At 38.1% G+C, this 17,457-nt stretch overlaps 1 protein-coding gene across 1 annotated transcript in view; it reads left to right on the forward strand.

The window, feature by feature from the left end:
* Positions 1–935: 935 nt before the first annotated feature.
* BRD10 (bromodomain containing 10) overlaps positions 936–17,457 on the forward strand; it is a gene marked incomplete at its 3' end in the record, with an annotated part of 55,650 nt that continues 39,128 nt past the window's right edge. Inside the window, exons 1-3 of the mRNA XM_080362089.1 lie at positions 936–1,617; positions 4,099–4,299; positions 12,581–14,004. Of these exons, the coding sequence (XP_080218215.1) occupies positions 1,103–1,617; positions 4,099–4,299; positions 12,581–14,004 (2,140 nt within the window). The 5' untranslated portion in view covers positions 936–1,102. The remainder of the gene's footprint in view (positions 1,618–4,098; positions 4,300–12,580; positions 14,005–17,457) is intronic.

Here is a 17,457-nt window from a genome sequence, read left to right on the forward strand (position 1 = left end):
CAGGCGGGGCTGAACGCCGCTGCGAACACCCGCCCTTGCACCGCGGAGTGTCTCTCACGGAACACCTGTAACAGCCGGGAAAACTGCTGTTCGGGTGTCCTCAGGAGAGCCCTCTCCCCCGCAGCACAACAGCAGCGCTACACGTACGCGCCGCTGGAGCTGCCGGTGCCACCGCGGTGCGGGGACCGCGGCACCACCGCCCGGCGGCACCACCTCCCGCTGCCGCCAGCCTCCCGCCGCCCCCACCTCCCGCCCAGACCGCCCGACTCTGCGCGTGCGCGCCGGCTGGCACCGCGCCGAGCCGAGCGGCGCAGGCGCGCTCGTGCTCCCGCACGCCGTTCCAGGCCAGGCGCGCTCTGATGACGCCACCTTATCTGGCGTCCCGGACTGCCAGCGCGCCGCCGCCGGCAGCCGTGCGCATGCGCGCTAGGTGAGGCGCCGCGTTCCTTTCTCTCGGCCCTCTCCCGGGGGGACGCGCCCCCTTCTCCCCTCCCCCCCCCCCCCCCCCCCACCCGGCCGCTGCCGCGCGCACCGGCCGTTAGCTGCCGCCGCTGCCCGCCCCGCCGCGCTGTGAGGCGAGGAGGGGAAGTGCTGGCCGAGTAGACACGGGCTGGCCGCGGAGCCCGCCTCCTCTCTCTCCTCCCTGCAGGAGGGGGCCGCGGGCAAGCGGAGGAGGGAGGCCCCGTCACGGCTGCGGGCCGTGCACGGGAGCGCAGGCGGCGGGGCCTGCAGCGGGCGGGAGGAGGGATGCGCCCAAGCCCGCCGCCGGGGGCGGCCCCTGAGGGCGAGGGCGCGGTCCCTGGGCGGGCGGGGCCGATCGCAGGCCGGGGCGCGCAGGCCGGAGGCCGGCAGAGGCTGGCGCCAGGGGGAGGCGGGCCAAGCCGGCGGCCGGCCGCTGCCTCCTCCCCAGCAGCCGCGGCCCCCCGGAGCTGGGGGCAGGGCTGAGGCCGGGGCGGGGGAGCGCGGCGGGGGACTGAATCGTGTCTCTGTGCATAGGTGAGCCCGATGTGGATTCGCCGGCTGGGCGAGGGGCAGCGCGGCGGTCCTTAGCTGTTTCCCCCGGAGCCGGCGAGGCCCTGTGTGTGTGCGCGGGGTGGGAGACATGGACTCGGCAGAGCCCGCGGGCGCCGCGGGTGGAGACCTTTCGGCGGATCGGGCCGCGGCCAGCCGTCGGCGGTGCGGGGAGGAGGAGCCGGACAAGGAGGGAGAGGATGCGGGAGGGAAGAGCGGCGGCTGCTCCTGGGAGCAGAGCCTGAACCACGAGCTGCAGCAGGGATACCGCATCTTGCGCGAGTTTCTCCTCGAGAAGTACCGACCTCTGACAGCCCCGTTTTTGAAGCCCCTCGCGGATCAGGCATCTGTAACGGAGGAAGGAGCTGGCTCCCTCTCGGGTCGTAACAGCAGTCACTCCTTTCAGCAGCTGCCAGCTGAAATGTGGCTGTTGAAAATGGAAGAGAAATTTTCCAGTGGGCAGTACACAGGAATAGAAGATTTCGTGGGTGACTTCCGGCTAATGCTGGAAACATGTTACCGGCTGCACGGTGTAGATCACTGGCTCTCCAAACAGGCCCAGAAGTTGGAGATGATGCTGGAACAGAAGCTGGCACTGCTGTCCCGGTAGGTGTAGAAAACTCTCTGGGGCCCCTGTCAGATGCTGTTTACATGAAGTAGAAGAGGAGGATATGTTTCTTGATGTAAAAAATACCTTTTGAATGTGTTTTAACAAACAAAACCGCATACAGAAACATTCAAACTCTTGATACTTCCACAAAGAGGAATGTTTCCTCCTGGGAACTGTTCAAATCTTAGTTCAAAATGCTTTGGAGATTCCAAACTAAAAAATTCCAAAATGCAAAATAGGCTACAGCATTTCCTGGGTAAGATTTTTCTTCTGAAAGAAGCCTTTTATGAACTTGAAGGCGTATTTGTTTAGACAGGATGTTAAATGCTCATTTCTTTATGCTGTCAAAAGCAAGTGAAACTACCCAAACTCTGTATAAACAACTGCCTCTTTAAAATTGTCATCTTTACCGTCTGAGATTGTTACTATCTGTAAAATAAGTAGGAATAAAATTTTGAGCCAAAGTACTTGCTTTGAAATGGCTAATTTAGTGTTGGAATATTTTTTATAATCAAAATGAAAAAGAATGCTTGGCATATTATGGTCTTAAATGGCAAAATGGAAATTGTGATATGTTTAAATATAAGTCACTGGCAGGAACTTGTTAGCCAAAGCAACTGAAGCATAGAAACCTGTGAAGTTACATAGCAGAAAGACCTGCTTAAATCACAACTGAAATATACATGCTTTCTCCTGAGTTTGACCTAGGGTTAGTTTAGTCATACTTGTAACACTGTGGCGGCTTCTGACAATGAAAGGCCCACCAGTCTTCTGAGTCATGTAGTATTTTGCTTGTAAAAAACGAGTATTTTTTACAAAGGGTGAAGGTGAAGATGGAACAGTATTAGGAAATGTATAAAGCTGTGCATGTCCATCAACCTTGAAATTGCTACTGAGAGCATTAGCTGCCAGCTGGTAAGAAGAACCTTGCTTGTGTAGTGAGAACACTTGAGCATGGTGCAGAACTCGGCTGAATAAGCCATAGCGAATGAATTCTGTGTTGCTGTAGCAGCACTATATTTGAATCTGCTTTTGTGCAACAGCGGTTTTGGGACAGGTTGGAAGTATAAGAGAAGGAGCTGAACCTAATGGGACATGAATGTTGCTAGTTTGCTTGAGTAAAACTTGAATTAAAAAAAAAAAAATCAGAATCCCTGACTTAAAAAATTTACTGCTGGCAAATAAATAGTTAGCCAACTGCAGCTTGGAAGATTTGTGCAAAGTTAATTTCTGTATGTTTTACAACTTTAACATCTCAGCTATGTTGCGTTGAAGGCTCTTTGTTGAACTATATGGCTACTCATTGTATTCCTTAGGACCTGAGAATGCCCAATGCCTTTTTATTAGGAACTCCTAATAAAAGAAGTCAATTTATGTAGTGTCATCAAATAGCAATATACAAATTTACTTAAAAAATCAAGTTGCAGTTGTCATTCTTTTACAAATGCACAGTCTTTATTCAAATAAATATTAAACTAGCTAAACATCTTACCTCAGTATATAGTGGATTTCTCTTATGTTAGCTCTTTGGAGATTTGTAAAGATTTTTTTCAATATGCCTCTGTACACTAGCCTGGTAAAAGTTTCTAAGAATTATATATAGAAAGAATTATGGAATCTAGAAGTCTCAAAGTTCTTCTACAACTTTTGATCAGACAGATTAGTTTTAGGTGTTTAACAGAACTAATTTTATTAGTAAAATTAAATTCAGGAACTACTTATTGGAATAGTCATTCTTGCTTAATTACAGAGAAGTATTTAGCTCAGTGATCCCCATCAAGTGACTCAAGGGAAACAATCAATGTTGGTTGTATGATTCTCAGATATTACAAACCACAGAAAATTGCCTTAGAATGGAGGTTGCTTTTTAGTGGAAGTTGAATTTTTTTTCTGCCTCCCCCTCAAATGTTTTGAGATGTTGTGTGATACAGTGTTACTTCTCATACAACTTTTGCTAGCATACTTTGAAACAGTATAAGATGAAATGTAACTTTAAACCAAATTTGTAGGGGTTTGCTTTTAATATTTGTTTGGTTGGGTTTTAAAAATTATTTTTAACAAAACTAAACTGCTGTTTAACACAGACACACCTAACACAAATCAGCAAGTCCACATTGTTTTCTCAGCATTTGAAGTGTCATCTAAAAATGATAGTTTCTTATGTCAGATCTTGTGGAAGTACTTTCTTTCCAAATATTTATGGATTAATAAAGGGAATTCAATCTAAAAAAATATTTGGTTACTTGAGATAAATATACTTTTTTTTTTTTAAACAGATGTGAAAATGTAAGTCATGTTAGCGTGTTAATTTTAAGTTTAAAATTTGGTAAAGGAACTTTCAAAGTGGAAAAAGTGGCAAGTGAAGAAAAATTACTTTTTTTGTGAGTAGATTTGCTTGATCTGTGGTTGGTAGTACAGGCATTAAAGTGCTGCTAAGGGAAATTGTAATTGTGAATTGGCTTGCTTTTTTCTTTTAGGCATTTGAGAGAGAAAACATCAATAGCTGTAACATCTAGAGGCTGCTATGGACTGGAAGATGAGAAAGGAATAGCTTGCATTTCAACAAGACGTCGTTCCATGCCTCGCAATTTAATAGGCTTGTCAACAGGCCTGTTTGAGTCTGTGATGGTTCAGGTTCTAAGACAAGAGGAACAGCTGAAAGCAAAAGAGGAAAAGAGGTAATAGGAAAAACTGTTTTGGTTTGGTTTTAAATAATCATGTCTTCCAAATTCTTCACACGGGCTAGCTTTTAAAGGCTTTTTTAGGTAAATAAATGTTGTGGTGCTTTTTGTCTTAAGTTCATGAATGAACCTGGTAGTTCAAGGCAGTGCATCCACAAAGCAAGAAATTAGTTTTTGATTTACCACCTTCTTTAAAAATTACTAACGTTATATAAGCTTTAAAATGAATAAAGGCTGCCATTATTGTAGGACTGTGAAACTCTTAATCATAACTGAAAGCGTCCACAGCAATTTCCTGTTACCTCTGTCACATTTTATCATACCTCTCCTTGGATTGATTTCCATCCAGCAATTAAATTAAAATTTGTGACGATGCTTAACTACAGACAGTGTGCTTCTCACTCCTTCCCTCACTGATAGTCAGAAGCAAATAGTTTCTGCTAGTGCTACTCCTATTGTCTCACTGATGTGGCATTTCAGTTTGTCAGTTAGGTAACAGATTTAGAGTATGTGTGTGATTAACTCTGTGGGAATTTTGTGGTTTTCATAAGTTTAAGAGGTGCATAATGCCAGGCAGTGTTTAATGTTGATTGTGATATGTTTCACTTGGAGGAAAATGAAATTTTTAAGCTTGTATACTTTAACAGTAACTTGAGAGACTGTTTCTAAACACGGAGCATGATGATAAGACAGTATTAGCTTTAGGGAGCAAAATATTTCCAGCTTTTTTCAAAGCTTACAGTTCTGGAGATTTTTCCGATATATAACCAGTTCACTGTAATTTTGCAGGTAATCTTCATTTTCAACAAATTTGAAGCTGTACAGTTTTGACTGACTTGAGGGTTGGCCAGAACTTTTTCCTTAGAAAAAAGTGAATCTTTCTTATTCTAATCCACTTCATACTTTGCAAAAAAACCCAAAGATCTCTAGGGTTATTTTTTCTCTTGAAAGGTTTTCTTGATTTGTGTTCAACTTTGTGTTCTAGATCTCTGAACTTAGTAACAGTTATAAAAAAGGATGTTATGATTGGGTTTTAATTCATCCATGGACTCAGTAGAACATATTAACTCATCAAATACAAATTTTGCTTTCATACAACTGGTTTAATCATGTTTTCTGTAAAACTGTAGTAATTAACAGTTAAATCCATTCATCTGGATATACTCAAAAGTCACAGATCCTGTGCAAGGGATGCTCCACAGTGAGAGATTCTACAGAATGTTCTACAACAACAGAAAAAGTTTGCAACTAGCTTGCCTCTTCGTGCCCTAAAATTTGCAACTCTGTCACTTATTAGGAAGCAATAAAAATGTGTCAGTAGGAGATGATAGAGTCAACGAAATATTCAGTACCTACTGACACATTTTTATTGATATAACAGATGGCATAGAGAGGCACAATTTACTTTGAAAACGTGGTGGATCTGTTAGGAAATAAGAAAATAAGATATCTGAAGAAGAGCGTCTCTATATCAATAGTTTATCAACTCACCATTGTAGAGGTATTTTTTGAAAAAGACTCAGAAATAGGAAAGCCTATAAAATTAGTAATACATTACCAGTGAAGATCATGTGATGCAGCATATATAAATTTTCGAAGCGTTTTATATATAAAACATATATGTGTATATATATATATATGTACATAGTTGCAACACTAAGATGGGACACTATTTTAATTCAAAAATATATTATGACTTCCTAAACTTACTTTGGATTATTGCTAAAATATAGATTATGTTGAATATATTGCTATTTGTTAAGAAGAGAAAATAGTTATTCAGCTTGGTTTTTTTTAGAAATCTGACACACTGAGGTTGGCACAGAATACGTACTTTTAAAAAAATTATGCAAGATTGCAGATTTGGATAGTTTAATTGGAGTGCACAGTGCTGCCCTTTTGGTAACCCCTTTGCAATATTCTGTAGAGCTACCATCTTGGTCCGTTTACAAATGTGTATGTTCAATACTGAATTTAGCTTTCATGCTTCATTTTTTGTAATTGTGCTGGGTTAGCTGAAATAGAGTTAATTTTCTTCACACAGTTGAAGCTTTTCTTCTTAGTAGCTACCATGATTTTTTGTTTTGGATTTAATATGAGAATAAAATGATAATACTGTTTTGTTTTTTTTTCCTATGGGGTAGAGTTAATATTTTCTTAATAGTAGCTGGACTGTGTTTTGAAGTTGGTATCAAAAGACTGACTTACTGATGATATTTTGGCAGTTGCCAAGGAGACCAAGGACTTTTCAACTTCCCAGTTGCACGTGCAAAATAGCAGCAGGGAGGCAGGGTAGCAGGAGAGTACCTAGATTGACATTCAGGTTGGTCAGTGAAATACTCCTTACTGTTAGTGTCATTACCCATATATAACTGGAGGTGGCTTTTCTGGGTCATTATTTCTGTTTGGGAGTTCTGTTTGGAGTTTGGTGTTAGTTCTGCCCGTTTGGTATTCGGCTGTTTTGCATTTGACCTTTGGCCTTTCTGCCTTTTGCCCTTTTTTTCTCTCGCTGGGATCTGCTGTTCAAGTGGGATCTCTCTGGGATCTCTCCTTCCAGTGTGAACAATTGCATGGAGTATCACTTATTGTGGATACATTATTATTATTATTATTATTATTATTATTATTATTATTATTATTATTATTATTATTAATTTAGTGTCTTATTAAACTGTTCTTATCTCAACCTGCAAGTATCTCTTTTCCCTTTCAATTCTCTTCCTCATCCCATCATCAAGGAGGGGGAGGGGTGAGCAAACAGCTACAATGGCCCTAGTTGCAGACTGGGGTTAAACCATGGCAGTAATAAACATGAAGTCTGCTGAACTGAAATTGCACTTATGTGTGTTTAAAGCTTATACTAAATCTGCAAGGAAATATCAGGTAAAAATATGTTATTATGAACAATTATCCACACATTTTTCAGGCCACAAACTTTTAATGCATAATTCCTGTTTATTTTAATGTATCCCAGTAAATTTCAGGGTATGAACTGTAGTTTTAGAACTAAAGCACTAATTTAGTGGATACAGGTTTTATTATTATTATTATTGTTATTGTTATTATTGGTTGTTTCACTAAGCCTTTCTTTACAGTTGGAGAAAAATTAGTGTCCAAATCTGTTGCTATAATATAGACTACCTTGTGTCAGAGTGTAATTATTGCTGACTGTGATGGTCAACTCAAATAAGTGGGTAAACTATTTAGGATTTTAATTTCTACTGTACTGAACTTTGCCTTACTCTGATGCTGTTTTTTGTCATAAAATTGTGTGTAGTGTGGCAGTATAACTTGCTTACATACTGGTAAAGCAGTTGCGTTTAGATAGGCAACACTTGCTGTTCACCTGACTTGCAAATGAGTTATCAGGAACATAAAAATGTCCTCACTTTCTGGCCTTCCAGCTGACCACGCAGCATGCATGTACGTTCTAGCTAGTAATTATCTTAGTTTAGGCTGTTTATCTGCCTCACTAGGAGTTATGTATTTTTAGCCCCAGATAAGTAAGGTTGCAAATGGAAGCGCCTTTCTGCAAAACTTGGCCTCATACCTAAAGAACTTGCTTGTTAAAGTCCAAGTTAATATCTAATCCTTTGCTTTAGTTATTTAGATACTCTTATTAGGCACTGGCATCTTATGATGTGTAGAAAGAACTGCAATAAATGAAATATTTAAAACAGTTTGGATTTTTTTTTTTTCAAAAAATCCTTGAAATTTATTTTACAAGCTTCTTTTCAACTGCATATTTTGGAAGAATATCCTGAAGTGTGTTTTTTGTCATCTTTTCTGTAGTTAACTTTGTGGAAATCATCTTCCAGTTCCTGTCCTTATTTTTATTATATAGGTATCCTTTGTAGAGAGTTCTTATTTTCCCTTTCTTGTAGTTTGTCTGTTTCTTGTACAGTCATCTATTTCACTTTTTCTTTATGTAGTGTTCTATAATGTCTCCCAAGTGATACATTCATCGTGATGGACTCAATATGTAAAAAATGAGGTGTCTTTGCAAAGCTGATTTCACCATTTTGCAACTAATATCTTCTGTACAGCAGCAAAAAGCACTTTTTCTCTCCTAAAGACATGTATAACAACATCAGATTTACTTTTCTTGTCAGTATTGTTTATAAGCTTTCCTTTTGTTCAATTGTTCTCATTATCAGAATGTTTAATATCATCTTTGGATTATTAGTTACATTTCCATGAGGTTCTTCTCAGCTGCTTTGTTACATACTAATTAAGTAACAAATCAATACTGACCTACATATTAGCTAACAATAAGTATTTGTGGAATTATTATGTAATTGGAAATTTTTGCTGATTTAGAGGCATTTAGATACTGAAGCATAGAGGCATAATAGATACCTACTGAAATTTTTAAAACCACCAGTGAATGATAGGTAATTAGCTGATTGTTTTCAATGGCAATTAAGTGTCTGTATGACTTTGGGTTGTTGAAAATCATGCTAAGCAGGTTTATGTTTTCACCATCTCTGAAAACATGCTCCTGGGATAAGTTTCAGACATTCATTAAAATACTTAAAGAATTTGTTTCTGGTTGCAAGTTAGTAATTTAGTTAGCAAATTGTAGAATGAGGTTTGCTTATACAGTTGATTTTGCCTTTTACGAGAATGTTGTGAGCATGAATGAACTGGGTCCAATGGAAAAAATATAGAATATGTCACAATATAATGTAAGACATTACAGATACAGAATGAAGGTCATGTGGGCATCTCTAAATTAAATTACTTCTGACTATTAAATCTTGATTTGATTTAGAATAATATGTAATATTGCTATATTGTACATAGCTTTCTAGTTTACTTTTTAAAAGTAAGTTTGTAGAAATGAATCACTGTAGAATTAGAACAGTTCTCTGTACCCGTCATTAGAGTTCCAATGCCTTACCTTTTACCTGTGAAAAATTACTCAACACTGAAGTGAGTTAGAAGTAGTAATTGGGAGGAAAAAAAGTACAGTCTAGTTTTGCATCTTCTCCCTTTCAAGTGAAATTTCTTGCTGCAAGTGTGAAGGAATCAGCTGGTGAGATATATCTGTTGTCTTAAGGGAGAAAATTATAAAAAAAAGTAGGGAGTGATGTGTGGATCCTGTTTTAGGTGGTATCTCTCCTTGGGGAGCATGTCCACTGAATTTTAAGGTTATGGTTTTATCTACTCAAGCTGCAGAACATCTGCTGCAGATGTGTTCTAGGCGTGTGTTTGTCCTTTGTTAGTCTGGAAATGTCATCTTGACCTTACAGTAGCTTTGTGTTGTTCTTGTAAACACAATACATGTCTGAAAACAAATTCCTGATAAGTGTAAATAGAAGTATGAAACAATGTGCGGGGTGGTGGTGGTGTTGTTTTTAATACAATTGCTTTGAGCATTAAAGCCAAGTACATTTGTCCAGAGAATTATTCAGTGTGAGGTTATTTATCCTGCCAAATATATAAATTTTTTCTCACTCTTCACCCCCACTCCCTTGCCCTACCTCCTCTCCCCTCATCATCCCCTTCCTCCCTCTCAAAAAATCACTCGAGGAAAAAGCTAGGCCCTCCAAAAGATGAGCACCTAGTAGGAAGACCCCAGTGATGAATATATGAAAGTGTACTATTATTTAATTTTTTTCATGAATGTCTACTGATAATAGGTGTCTACTGAGAATAGATTGACTACAGATATTGTGATAAAATGATAGCTTTAAAAAAAAGTTGAACTTTTTTGCAGGTGAAACAACGTATGTTTTTATTTTTAAAAATATCTTTTAAATAGTTTAATGATTGCTATTTTCTGAAGTATGAGACAGAGGTGGATCTGTCTTGTATTTATTTTGAGAATTCTACTTTAATTTAAATTATTAATTGATAAGTTGAAACTGCTTGCAGAGACGATATTTTAGAATATCTATAACCTGTATTTTTATTGAACAGTTCTGAAGTATGATTGTTTCTACAAATGTTGTGTCTCACTGTCTATTAATATTTAAGCTTATTCCCATACTATTTTAATAGAGTTTTCACTTATCTGGAGGCAACAGGTTATTTGGAAGTATGTTTTACAGTTAGGAGGGAGGAGGGACTGGGATTCAGGAGTGCTTTGAAATTTATTTTTGAAAACACTTTTTACTTACTATGGTTTCTTCCTCTGCCCCACTTGTAAGTTTTGTTTTGCTTTGGTTTTGTTGGTTGGTTGGTTGGTTGTTTTGTTGTTGGTTTTTTTCTTTGTTTTGTTTTTTTTTTAAGTTATTGTTATTTATTATACTAATGCAATATTAACACATGGAAATAAATCAAAGGCAGAATAAGAAAAAATATGTAGTTTACCTGTGCAAGTAGTACTATTGAATTTACTAGTTTTTTTGCCTAGAATGGCAAATGAGATTTTGTTGTTAGACAACATTTGTTATATGTTTAAATTAGTGCTGCGAAGTGGCATTTTGTCTTTAGATCCCATCCATGATATGGTTAAATTAATGCTGCATTGGGAGAGTAAAGTAGAGAATTTACTGTCCTGTTTGTATTTACATTTTAATTTTGTGTTTCACATGAATCTGTCTTTCCGCATTTGATAGGTACATAAATAACAAGGATGTTTATATGTGGTATTAAAAATTTCTGTTCAAATTATGGTAACAAGTCACTTCAAATTTAATTTAGTTATGTCAGATAAAACGTTCAGTGTAATCTTACTGTATTATATGTCATTTTGCATATACAGAGAATGTGAATTTTAAGTTTGTGGTCATGGCCTGTTTCTCCTGCATTGACACTAAAATGTGGGCTAAGTTGTGTTTGTCACATTTTTTACATTATTGAGATAGCTAATCAATACTTAATGTTTAAAATACACATTCTTCTTGCTAGAAGGAACTATTAGCTTCACATCGTCAAAAGAAAGATTTTAATATACCATTACTTTTTGGCTCAATTTGGAAAGCACTGATGCTTTGAATGGATGCATAGCATTTATTTGCTACTTGTTTATGAAGAAACACAGTTGGAGGTTAGCAATCTGGAAATAAGGACATGTAAATTCCAGCAGCAGGTCACATTAGTGATGTATGCAGGTGGCTGTTTCTAGCAGTGGTCGGTGATAGAAGCTTCAGGGAAAAATATATGAGAAGCTTTACATGAGCTGTAGAAAAACTTTCCTGTAAGTACAGCTGTATCCTAATCCTGTCTTTCAGAATCTGATCATGCCTTGGAGCAAAAATGTTAGTTTACCTTTGGAACATTGAAGAAAAATCCGTCCTGTTTCTGCTAACCATTGATATTCTTGTGATACATGCAAATGTAATATTTTTCACTTTGGAACTAAATTAACATATCCTGTGTTCTATTAAGTTAGATGGTAAGCTACTGGCGATTGGTTATCAGAAGCAGAAGCATTTCTTCCTCTTAAACTTGTTCCCTTTAAATTTAATGATGAATTTACAAATGAAAGTAAATAGAAGTTCCAAGTCTATCATATTAGTTTTGTATATTGCTGTCAGGTTTCCTCTTGCTAGTGTTTTTTGTAGCCTCCCAGATTTTTCAGAAGTTTTTACTGGCCTTTGATTGCTGATAATATTTTTCTCTGACTACCCTCTATTTCTGCAGTATCCTTTTTTTAGATAGGGCAACCAGAACTGAATATAGTTTTTCAGGTGAGGGCAAATCATTTTTTAATGTAATGACATTTTATTTCTGGTGTTATTTTCTGTCACATTTCTCCATGCATCCTGATATTAATTTCCTTTTTGACCACTATTGCTAATCAACTAGTAACACATCTCTGAGTGTGAGGGAAAATGGATTTTGTATGTGAATGAAGCACTTAACAGTTAGGCATGTATACTTGAGTACTGAGGAAGGGAGTTAAAAGGTAGGTGGCAGAAGCTACAGGGCAACCATCTGAAAGCACGACTTATCTGGAATTTGTTTTCAGATATTTTTATATAGATAGTTTGGTGAAAATACCTAATCCTGCCAAAAAGCATTGGGGAAGGAAATACATTTGAATACAAAACCTAAAACCACACGAGCTATTGATATATGCCAGTTCTTTTTCTTACCTTTTCCCATTTTATTAATAGTGATAGAAATAAGAGACTATCATTTCCCATTTTGTTGGAATGATGTGTTGCATAATCCAAAGTAAGACAAACTGAGTTAAAACTTAGTGAACTGTATTATTTATTACTTCGAGATAAGTATGTCTGTCATACTGTAGTTCTGATTTTCTTCTCCCCAGTTTCTTTTTGTTCACCTGGTATCTGAATTGTCATGAACTTTCTTTTAATAGGCTGAGAGAGCAAGAAAGAAAAGAAGCAGAAGAAGCTAGTCAAAAAGAAATAGAAGAATGGGAAAAGTCACTTTTAGCTCAAGCAGCACCTACAAGGATGGAGACAATGTGGGAGATTCCAGCTATTGGTCATTTTCTTTGTTTAGCACAACAGATTTTAAATTTACCTGAAATAGTATTCTATGAATTGGAACGTTGCCTTCTGATGCCTCAGTGTAACGCTTTTTTATCCAAAATAATGACTTCCTTGTTAAGTCCTCCTCATCGCAGATCTACGTTACATCGCAGGCCTACACTTTCTTACAGGACTTGGGAAGCAGCTCTCAGACGGAAAGTACAACACTGGTATACTATTGTAGGGCAGACTGACAATCCTAACAGTTCTGCAGAAAAACTTGGATTGTGTCCTCAGTTTTTCAAAGTCCTTGGAGAAGTTAGTCCCTTGGAAAAAAAACCGTTTCATGAGCTACCATTCTACCAAAAAGTGTGGCTGTTGAAAGGTCTCTGTGATTTTGTGTATGAAACACAAAAGGATGTTCAGGATGCTGTGCTAGGTCAGCCTATCCACGAATGTAGAGAAGTAATTCTTGGTTATGACTACTTGGAGAATGCCTATGTTCATTTTCCTCAGTTCTGTGGTGCAGATGTTCGGATTTACAAACAAAAACCTTTCCAGGCTCCTGAATTCCCATCCCCTACCATCAAAGTTAAAAAAGTGTCACGTGTTAAATTGGAGAAAGTAAAACATGAATATGTAAGCAAAAGCAATGGGGAGGTCAGTTCTGGTGGCAGAGAAGAGCATCATTCCAAGACAGAAGTAGAGAGAAGTATGGACTCCATTGTTATCTGTCCAGAAAAAAAACCACATTTAGATACCTTTAGAGTAACTGCAGATGAGATTAACTGTGAAATCAAGACTTCAGCAGCCTACGACATCAACAAATCTGGTTGCTATAAAGAGAACTTGAGGAATTTGATTAGTTGTGGAGAGATTGTTGATATGGGGGCTCACCCTGATTCAGGAGACATAAAGGCTGTGGAGAATGGACAAGATTGCGCTGAAATGGCCAGAGTAAAAGCTGAAATCAGTCCGTTCAAGGAGAACATGCTGAAAGCTTGCCAAATGCATGTCAATGGCACTCGTAATGCCAACCAAGAGATAAATAACCACGAATCTGCTAAAGAAACAGTGCTAGAGAACTTGATGCAAAACAATAAGAAACTAATTAAGTTGCGGGCAAAAAAGAAGAAAAAGAAAAAAAAGAAGTTGAAAGATATTCTGAATGAAAATCTACAGAGAAAACTTGATGACTTGCAAAGAAAGCGTGAGATTCATCTTCATCCATTCAAATCTTACAAATCTGAGATCCAGAACAAGTTGTTTATAATTAAAAAGAAAGCAAAACATAAGAAGCACAAATCTGGTAAGCTGGCATTTTTACCTGTAGTGAAAATTAGGAGGATACTTTTTTGTTGTTTTTTTTTTTTTTAATTAACCTGGTTAGTCTGCGCTTTATTTTGTGAAACAGGACAGCTTTATTGTCTGATGTTAATTTTAATGTGAAAGTTTCTCATTCAGTAACATGAGCATATAAAGCAGGCTGAGCAGCTGATTAAACCATGATTCATGTGCAGAATATATCTATAAAGAACACAATTCATTGCAAGAGAGTGGGTTGGTTAAAAAAAGTATTTAGCAGAATGAATCTGACTGACTGGTTTGCATCTGAGAGTGTAGCTTTGTAGCTTGAAGTCATTTTATCATAGAATCACACAGAATGGTCAAGAATGGAAGTGACCTCTAGAGATCATCTGTGATGGTCCACCGCCCTGCTAAAGCAGATGCACTAGAACAGGTTGCACAGGAACATGTCCAGGTGGTCTTATGTCAAAACATTCTTTTTTCCAGGCTAAACTGCATAGTAAATTTAGTAGTAGAATGCTGTATACCTCTGCTTTTTCCAATTTGATATTTTGTCATAAGGAACCTAACATTGTCAGAGGTAATTTAATATAGAAAATGCTGTATAGTTTTGTTAAAAATATGCATCTGTAGTGGTAGACCAGTACCATATACTGTTAATAATCTGAACTTAGCTTTCAAAGGTACATATTTTCATCAGGGAATGCTGCAGATATAGTATTACTCCCTTTTGTTGTCAGTTTCAGATGGGAAGGAGATGTGTCACTGCAGGTGGAAATCCAGAAAAAAGCAAGAAAGTTTACTCTTACATGTTCTGTTTGCACAGAGACCTCATGTCTGTTAAATGAGAAATCATGGAAATTCCTCTTCTCCACTTTTACTTTTCCCATGTCTATAACTACTTGATCTACTGGATCTGAGAGTCTTCAGTTATACTCAGATGGCATGCTTGTTTCCATTCAGGTGGAGGAAATAAAATGTTTTTCATCTGCAGGTGACAGGCATTGTCCTGGGCATGATATGAAGGGTCCTATTTGTTCTGATACTCTCTTGTCCTTTATCTCTTACTAGGTTGAGACATTTCCCTTCTTATTCTGAATACTTCTTCATTGCAAATATTGACTTCACTGGAGAAAATTTTCCTGAAACATTACAGTACTAGGAGAAAGAGCTTTTCTTCCTATGCTTGCTAAGTGTCCATTAGTCCTGTAACTGTTAGGCTGAAATGGATAGAATAGGACTGGATGCACGCTAGTGCCTTATTGTTTTGTAATGTTTCATAATGATTAAGGTTAAGTAGTATTTCTCAAAGGTCATTTGAAATTTTATCTTCTTTTAAAGATTTCCTCTGTTCTACATTGTAGGCTTAAGATTTACTCAAACTTATTCTGAATTCGCAAAAATATTTGGTTTAAATCTGACCATAGCGATAAGCACTCTTTACAATGTTCTTTAAAAGTACAGGAGGTAGAAGGGAGTATCAGGAAAGTAAAAGTGTGTACCTTTCCTTATTTTTTAACAAGGTGATTTTTTCCCCCCATTGATTCTCTAAGGCAGCTACATGTAAGTTTAAGTCACAGTTTGTTAGAGCGAGACAAGGACTCAGCAAAAAAGTCGATTCAATGTGAATCACGCTAAGCCATTTATTACAGAAACAAGTCTCCTTATATACGTAACTATATTCTAATCACGCGTCCACGCTCCAAGCATGGATTCGTTAAATGAGTATCGTGGGCTGTCCGTGCGCTGGAGTCTCACTGATGATACGTCCGATGATTCATGCCAAGCCAGGACCCCGCTGATTGAGGAACGCCCCTCTTTCTCACAGCAGACTCTGCACTCGAAGCGGCCTTGAGATACCTTTGAGCCTGACTAATTCAGCAACAGATCTTTATCTATCAAAACCCATCCACACTTCCCCCTTTCTTTTCCTGAATTAGTCAGGCCCCCTAAACCGCACGGTGCATCATTTTTGAAATATACTGCAACATAGAACACGTGATTAACAACATAATTACAATTACATATAATGCAGTTAAACCTTACTTAATAAGATCAAACAACTACCTGCCTGTTCTTAAAACCTTAATTCTACTATGACAACCTTATTAACACACTATTTTAATAGATTCAAAATAACCAGACAAGTTAATACAATATATTCTTTTAAATTCCTAAAAGATCTATAACTGCGCAGTTTATAGGATAACATACTTAATACCATCAGTATATACTAATAATTGAATTAATATCTTAAATGTTATCTCAACCTATTTAAAAGATAAATAGCTTAACTTTAATATCCCTTCTAAAACTTTATAAGTTACTAAACTTAGATTACTATGGTAGAGATATCTCATAATTTTACCTTATCTATGCATTGACTATCTAATCGTAATATCACGCTTTTGGATCTCCTGCTGATTGTTTCAATTGCCATTCTCCACAGAAGGTACACCACCTGCTTGCTAATGGGCTTCTAGACCACAAGGTCTGAGAGCATCTGTAACACTGAATTAGGATCCATGGTTTACATCTGAAACAGTCCTCACAACTTATGTCCCTCCTGTCCATCTGCATCCGTTGAGTCTTTGTTGAATCCACTTCAATCCTCGGCCTGTAATGACACAAAACAAACCTTTTCCCCAGGTTATCAATTGATGTGGCCTTTTTAATTGACTAGTGATTTGACCATAACTAATGTAGGTTCTTTCTGATTTAGCATGGTTTTGAGTCATACTTGCAAAGTATTTCATCACATACAATGCTTCTGACAACTGGTTTTGTGGTGTTTCCCCTACTTCCCCCCCTTTTTTTTAAACAAACAAACAAACAAACAAGGTTCAGAGCCAGATACGTGTGTTAGATCTTGACTACATACTCAAAGTCACAAATCAAATTTAGAGGTTCCTCCTTAAAAAGCTCTAAGTAATTTAAAGCTGTGCCAAGTTCTGCTAATTGGGTTGAACCTTCAATAATTTTTACAGAATGACACCAATTGTTATCTTCACACCAAACCACTACAGCTTTATGAGACTTCTCAGAACCATCAACAAAAACTTTGCAAGTATGTAGGATCAGACCAAATACAAGTATGGCCTATGACCTGATGTTAAAGGCTTGCAAGTTCTGCATCAATTTACATTTAGGCATGCCAAAAGCTATGCTGTTAACAAAACCAGCTAGTGCAATTTATAAAGACATAGCTTACAAAAAAAAAAAATCAGAATTAAATTTCACAAATGGTACATATATGACAAAAGGATCATGGCCTTTTAAGACTTAAATTCATTCCCTGCATTTTCTTGATCAGAGTGACAATTGGTATATAACAGCTGGTATATCAGTTTGCCAGCAATCTCATCATACTGTCCCACAATAGCCACAGGTTGTTTCTATGTTGTAGCTATAGACAAATCTGCAAATCCAATCGAATGCAGTCAGCCTGTAAGGT

This window comes from Nesoenas mayeri, assembly GCF_963082525.1.
Source record: "Nesoenas mayeri genome assembly, chromosome: Z".
In the NCBI taxonomy this organism is placed as follows: domain Eukaryota; kingdom Metazoa; phylum Chordata; class Aves; order Columbiformes; family Columbidae; genus Nesoenas; species Nesoenas mayeri.